The sequence below is a fragment of the Notamacropus eugenii genome, chromosome 2 (genome assembly GCF_028372415.1).
Source record: "Notamacropus eugenii isolate mMacEug1 chromosome 2, mMacEug1.pri_v2, whole genome shotgun sequence".
In the NCBI taxonomy this organism is placed as follows: domain Eukaryota; kingdom Metazoa; phylum Chordata; class Mammalia; order Diprotodontia; family Macropodidae; genus Notamacropus; species Notamacropus eugenii.
The window spans coordinates 253,317,484-253,325,303 of NC_092873.1; the positions used below are offsets into that span (position 1 = coordinate 253,317,484).

Here is a 7,820-nt window from a genome sequence, read left to right on the forward strand (position 1 = left end):
TTAGTTTTCAAAATATTTGGAAAGAGGGAGGATACCAATTTTTTAAACAGAACTTATTGCTTCCTAGGAAAAGATAGATGAAAAATATAAATAACTACCAGCACAATTCATTGCAACTGCTTTATAGACCTTAAGAGATTTCTACAGAAGATTTCTAATGATGTTCTAAAAACAACAGATGTTTATTTGATACATTTTTAACACATTTAAGAGAAGACGTGTGGCTTACCTTGAGATAGCTGGAGGTGTTTGGGATAAAAAGGTAGAAACAAGAATCTATTTGAGAAACAAGGATACAACTAGATCTCCAGAGAGACAAGTTACGTCTTTGAACCTCAGATGAAGTGGTCTTATAATAACATATATGTAGGATTTTAAAGTTTGTAAAACACTTTACCTTATTTGGTCCACACACAAAAAAAAAAAAAAACCAAGTCTGTGAAGCAGATGCTCAGGGATGCAGAAGGAATTTCTTTTAGAGGAAGAGATCTCACTCAGGCTCATCTGATTGGGTTCTCACCAATCACAGGCAGAGAGATACCATAACATGATGATATGGAGTACTGGAATTTCTAGACAGATATTGGGGAGAGTGAGAGGTCAGAAAAGGAAAAAGGTAGAGAGCCCTGGCAAGGAAAAAGGGAATGTCTAGAATGGACATGGTCTTTCCAAGAAAGTCTTGGTCCAAAAAAACAGAGGTTTTTCTGAACTGCCACATCAGTCAACATAGTTTTATAAACATCTGCTTAATTCAGTTTCTGACTGAGGCCTCAATAAAGCCCAGCAGTAATCCAACTTGTGTTAAAGCGATTGCTTAGAGGAGCAGCCAAAATATTGTTCAAAGGCTGTGTCAATCAAGACTAAAAAGTGTTTTTCTAATATGGCAAAAAGAATCTAGAAACTTTTTGCTACTAATTCATCAATCAATTTAATCCAGCAAACTTCTATTAAGTTTATACTATATACAATGCATAGACCCTAGAGATACAAAGATGAAACAAGACACAGGTATTGCCTTCAAGGAATATACAGCCTAGTAGGGAAAGATAAAACAAATATAATAACAATTATAATACAAATTACTCACTCCTTGCCATATGATATCTCTCCAATATGTCTTTTTTCCACTCTGAAAGCTGATGACCAGATGCAGGCCTGTATCACCTCACACCCTGGCTATTACAATAGCCTACTGGCTAGTCTCCCTGCCTCAAGTCTCTCCCCCTTCACAATTCATCCTCCATTAAGCTGCCAAAGTGCTTTTCCTTAAAGCACAGGTCAGACCATGTCACCCCACTAGCTAATAAACACCATGGGCTCTCCATTGCCTTCAGGATCAAACACAAAATCCTCTATTTGACTTTTAAATCTCTTCACAACCCAATCTCTTCCTACCTTTCCAATCTTCTTAAACCTTTCTCCCCTCCACATCCTCCAATAACACTGGCCTCCTTTCTGTTCCTTGAATAGGCCATTCCATCACCTGACTTTGTGTTTTTACTGGCTATCTCCCATGCCTAGAATTCCCTCCCTCTTAATCTCTGTCTCCTGGTTTCCTGGCTTCCTTCAGGCCTCAACTAAAACCCCCAGTCCTGCAAAGGCGACCCTTCCTAGTACCCTCTTCTTTCTCCCCAGTCCCTTCCCACTGAGATTATCTTTCATTTACACTGCATGTATCTCAGACACACTTTTTTGTATGTTGTCTTCTCCATTGGAAGGCAAGTTCCTAAATGATAAGCACTGTGTTTTTGCCTTTCTTTGTATACTCAGCACTCAGCAAAGCACCAGGCAAATAGCTGTTGTTGTTTTTGGTCCTGTGTTTTCAAAGAGGACTGGTGATCACTGGGGAACATCTTGACTTGTTCATAAATTGGATTTAAGTGAGGTAAAGTTGCACAAATTCATCAGTCTCACTCTGTTCTTCCTGAATCATCCAAGTATTGTGGCGAGACAAAAAATCAGGATGACTGATGATAACCCAGGATGCACTGGATGACCTTGGCAATTTTGATATCTGACCAAGTTCTAAGTATTCCATAGCATCTGCCTCAGCCACTTTCATGGCTTTTGGAAAAAATTGTTCTCAGGCTCCCATTCCACTAAGGGAAGTCTTCACATGCTTGGAATAGACATCCTCTTAATACACCAACAGGTTTGAGGCCTACAAGGTTGAGGGCAACCTGACAAAGAATAAGTTCTTAATAAGTTCTTATTGACTAAGTTTCTTTCCCCACAAATCTACAGAAACAGCTCTTTCCATACTTACTAAGGATTTCTTTATCACTGCATCCAATGAACTTTTTAACAAACCATTCTCCTTGATCTCTCTGTAAAATTTGACACCATTGACTACCCTGTCCTTTCTCTTCCCTTGAATTCTGTGATACTGTACTCTCACAGTCCTCTTCCTAAACACACCTCTGTCTCTTTTATGGACTCCTCGTTCATCTTCCAACCCTTAAATTTGAATATCATTGACCTTCTTGTCTTCTCTTTCTACATTCTCTCCCTTAGTGATATTACCTATTCCTATGGCACTAATTATCATCCCTACATAGGTAGATGACTACCAAATCTCTATACCAGTTCCAATCTTTCCCAGAGGTCCAGTGCTATATTCACAACTATTCACCGACTACCTCCATGTGGACGTACCACCAAAAATCCAATATCAATATGTACAAAATTGAATTCATCATCCTTCCCAAAAAAACAACCTCTTCCCATACTTCCTCTGTTTCTATTGATACCAACTAGTAGCCCAAACTCATAAGCATGGAGTCCTCTTTGACTCTGTTCCCCCACCACAGAATTGCTAAATCATGTCAGTTCTTCCTCTGCAGTATCACTAATAGCTATCCTCTCCTATCAACATTCACTGTAAGTATCTGTTCAAACTCTCATCTCTTCTCACCTGGATGATTATAATAACAACTTAATTTGATTTCCTGGCTCCAATGTATTCCCTCTCCAATCCATAATTCACACTGCTGCTTAAATAATCTTCCTAATTACTGCTCCACTCAACACTTTCAATTTATTTATATTGTCTATATAAGTAAAAATTCTTCTTCCTGGTGTTTATTCAAGGTCTCCCACAATCTATTTCATCCATTTTTTCTTATTAGTCTTTGTTTCCCCGGGTCTTAACACAGTGCTTTGCACATTACAGAAATTTGTTCCCAGTGTCTCAATAAATTAATGACAGAAGAAAAGAAAAACCTAACAGGTTTCTCTGAATCCATCTTTATCATCATTTCTAATGACACAGTAATATTACATTGCATGCACCATAAGAAATGACAGAAGAAACCTACAGAGAGAAACCTGAGAAGACTCACATGAATTGCTACATATAGCAGAATGAAAACAGTTGGGACAATGATTACAATAACGTAAAGTAAAACACTTTCAAAAAAAGAAAAGCTTAAGAAATACGTTAAATGCGATTGACCAATCATGACTCCAGAAGGTCAATGATACTATATGCTTCCTGACTCTTGTAGAGAGGTGATGGTCTAGAAGTTTAGAATGAGAAATATATTTTCAGACATCATCAATGTGTGAATATGTTTTGCTTAAGTATACTTATTTGTTACAATGGATGGCTTCTTTTTGGTGGGAGGGAAAATGATGAAGTGGGGTGATATTGTTGTAAAAAAAGAAGGAAAGAAAAGAATGTCAATGGAACACTCAGAAATACACAGAATAGAGGAGAAGAAAGTTTGAAAGAAGATACAAAGAAGTCAGGAAGGTCTGATACTATCCTGTCAAATTAATATACTCTTAAAAACTGTACATCACAGAAATTCAATGTCATATAAAATACTCTTTCTTTTTTGTTCTTTGCAAATTGAAATGTGAACATTTACTGAAGTTTAAGTTCATAATTTCAAAAAAGAATTATTTAAAAGAACGCATAGAATAACAATGTCAGATCTGCAAGGAACCCAATCATGAAATGTAAGTGTTAATAGAGATCACTTTCACCCCTATTTAACAGATGAAGGCCCTTCCACGGATGTCAGAGCTGAGATGTGAATCCAGGCCTCCTGATTCCTCATCCAGTGCCCTTTCCACTAGGCCACCCAAGCTTTCTCGGCCCTAATTCTTCTAACTGATCTTCTGAACTATCATTTTTGTGAACATTTGACAAGTAGATTACTGAAAAGTGGAAGAAAGAGAGAAAAAGCAAAAGTTATAGATGGGAGTTGCATTGGGAAGCAGAGGGAAGGAGAGGTATAGAAAAGAAAAAGAAAAATAAGAATATTTCAGGTATATTAAAAAAATCAGAAATCAATATGCATAATCAGTTGAAAACCTATGTAGATCAATGCAAATGAAATGGAAAAAGAACTAAGGGGAAAATGGTAGTACTTCCTGACCACTGCTTGAGCCTCTACAAGCTTGTCACTGTAAGAATGTTGAGAGTCCCTCTACATGGGAAAAAGTCCATCTGTTACTCTGGAGCAATTCCTCACTTACCTCATACTCTTTTACTGATCTCATCTTGGACAGGCCCCATGAATGAGTAAATGAGGTTTAATGTACTGTTTTCAATATATATCCCTAGGATCTGAGTTCCAGCCTATCTATCTGGGTGCAAGTCCACATACTCCTAGAGCCCTGTTCTCAGAAAATTCTCACTTTGTTATCAAATAATTCAACAAACATTTATTAATTACCCACCATATGCCTGGCACTGTGCTGGTTGCTGAGATACAGAGACAAAAATAAAATGTCCTCTTGGGCTTTTGCCCTGCCCCTTAGGAAAGTACTCGAGAGAAGCATCATAAACCCAGAGAAGTACAGAATTTATGTAAAATAAATTTATAGGGTTTTTTTTCTGAGATGAGATCTGATAACTGAGGGATGGGGAGGAGGGAAAAAAACAATAACCGAAGGATTGGGAAAGTCCTCAAGTGGGCATAGCACTTGAGCTGTGTTAAATGGAGCTGTGGTTTCCAAGAGGTAAAGATGAAAAAGGAGATCACAGGAAGAGTCTGTGTACAGAGATGAGAGATGCAATGATGTGTGTAAGGGACACCAGATAGGCAGATTTAGAAGGAAAATATTGATGCGTGAGGTGAAGAGTGATAAAAAGAGTTTTGAAAGACAAGTCAGAGCCAAATATGAGGTCTTTCAATGTGAAACAGAGGAAGTTGTATTTATTACAAGAGGCAAGAGGGAGCCATTGAAGTTTCTTGAGCAGGTGAATGACATAGACTTCTGCTTTAGTCATAGTTTGGCAGCTGTGTGAAGGCTTTGTACAATTCCCAGATTTCTTTCTCTTTTTAATGAATCTTACTAGCTGTATGACACTAGGCAAGTCATTTAACCCTGATTGCCTAACACAAAATTATTTGTACATACTTTTTTTCTGAGAACTATTTGTTAGATGTTCACCAGCACACCCTGCCCCAAATCTACCTTGCAGGTGGCTGGAATCCCAATTTTGCTTAGATTTAAGGATGAGCCTGACCATAGATACTTGCCTTTCACTCATAGTCCTGAATCCTTATATAATATGACAACTTCTCCTCTGTCAACCCTGGTGTCTCTTGAATTGTTTTAGCATCATTTCTTTGTTGTTGTTAGTTTTTACAAAATATTGTTCGTTTCCATTTTCTGCACTCCCAAACTAATACTCTACTTAAAACAGTTGCCTCTATTTATTTGATACATGCTTTAGAAATCATATCTCCTACCCTGCCAAGTATCTCTTCTCCCTCATTCATCCTCTGTCCACTGCCAGTGATATTAATTATTAATGAATCTTGCTATCTCCCTGTGGGTAGGTCAAGGCAAACTTATGAAGTCGATTCAACATTTGTTTTCAGTACCACCTAAGACTTTTCCCCCTTTCCCTCAGTATTCACAGGTTTATCTATCAATGCCCATAGACCTTACTGTAGTAACACAACAACCTAGTCCTGCCATCTGGAGCAAAGTTCTTTGACTGAACCTATCCCTACCAGAGGGTATCTTCCATTGTCAAGATCTTGCTGTCAGCTAGTTGGCTCTCCTTGGCTTTCCTATGGAATTAATCAATTTGCCCTGTGATGGTAACGGATCTATACCATAGTTTAAAAAATGTTATGTTGGGGATCAGAAAACTTGGTTTCAATTCCCTTCTCTACCTGCATGACTTGGGACAAGTGATTTAACTTCTTAATGTCCCCCTCTGTAAAAGCAAAGAATGGAACTAAACAACTAATTACCCTTCTAGCTATAGAATCTATCTATTAGTTTTCTCCTAGTGTATTTACACTTTAACAGGGGACTGCCTGATAGAGTCACAAGTATCAAACACAAACATTTATCTTTTCATGGTATCCTCCCAGCACCAAAGTGCTTTGCAAATAGTAGGCACAATAAATATTCAGTGAATGGACACACGAATGAATATAATGATCTGATTCCCTAAGATAGGCTATCTTTATTTTTTCCAGGAAAATTGCTTTATTTATTTTGCTCCTGCTAGCCGAGAAAGATTGACTGTAACTTCTGTTAAAAATCATTGTGTACAACATAGGTGGTTTATAATCAACTGAAAGTAAAAGCAGTCTACTATGAAATCTTGTTTCCCAGATCAATTTAGGTTCTTCCTCTGCTTCAGATTCCCAAATGAATCCTTAAAGAGAAACTTAGCTTTTTTTATGTGACTTTAATGTATTTTCAAATATATAGGTGTGTACGTATGTTCATGTACATAATATGTGTGTATATATGTATATGCTTATGAAATATCTTTATAATTCTGTTTTTTAAGTATTTCATTTCTCTTTCCAACATTTTCCATTGAAAAAAATGTGTACATTCACAACACTTAAAAAAATAAATTTCATTTTTAGTCTTGATATAGTATGCAAAAAGTTACACACTTTATGGGTTGTTGGATCTCAAAAAACTGATAAAAATAGGAATGCTTAACACCACCTAGACAAACAGCAATCTTGTGGTAAAACTTAGAATTCAAACAATCACTAAACAGTGTAGTAAAAATTAAAATAAATTATGGCCAAAGTGAAAATTGGACCACTGTCTATAAATTTCATTGTGTTGTTTTGATGATTTTATACTCATTCCCTTATTTTAAATGAATTTTAATTTTAATATAAATTACAGCTTTGGCAAGCAAATGTGAATTATTTTGAAAAGCTATCATAGCAAGGAAAAGTAACAAAAATTGATGAATAAATCATTCATTGGTTTGTTTGGTACTGTTCCTTTTCTGCCATTTCCTGTTGATGAATAGTGTCTTGTGCGGTTTGCTGCATTTTTTTTAATTTTTCAAAATCCAAAGATTTTAGTAGCAGAAATTTGGGTTTGCACAGCACCATAGTGGCCATAACTTCCACAGACAACTGCCCTTGTTTGGGAAGGATTTCCCAGAACATTGACTTCACCTCTGCCATATCAGAACTACTGTGTTTTCCTTTATTTTTCCTTTGGGTTCCAGTCCTGCTCAGTTCTGGGCCAAGAAAAGCTATTTCTGACTGTAACACTTGCATGTGAAAGATATTTTTAGCCAGAAGACCCTTTTCAGATCCCTTCAAACCACAAGTGTGCTGGAGTAGGTTCTAAACGTCAACTGATCTAAATGTTAAATTTTCAGTGTGAGTTACACCTCAGCAGCTAGGTGGCTCAGTGGATAAAGTACCTGGCCTGGAGTCAGGAAGACTTGAGTTCAAATGTGATGTCAGACACTTGCTAGCTGTATTACCCTGGGGGTGTCACTTGACCCTGTTTCCCTCAGCTTCCTCATCTGTCAAATGAGCTGGAGAAGGAAATGGCAAACTACTCCAATATCTTTGCCA

The 7,820-nt window shown here is 37.2% G+C and overlaps 1 protein-coding gene across 1 annotated transcript; it reads right to left on the minus strand.

Moving 5' to 3' along the window:
• Window positions 1-7,205: 7,205 nt before the first annotated feature.
• LOC140523865 (BBSome-interacting protein 1-like) lies at window positions 7,206-7,418 on the minus strand. Its single transcript, XM_072638480.1, has one exon. The coding sequence runs from the start codon at window positions 7,416-7,418 to the stop codon at window positions 7,206-7,208; it is 213 nt and encodes a 70-aa protein (XP_072494581.1).
• Between the last annotated feature and the right edge of the window lie 402 nt (window positions 7,419-7,820).

What these genes read in the sequence shown, in the direction of transcription:
- LOC140523865 (XM_072638480.1), bottom strand. Translation starts at nt 7,418, where the DNA reads ATGGCAGAGGTGAAGTCAATGTTCTGGGAAATCCTTCCCAAACAAGGG.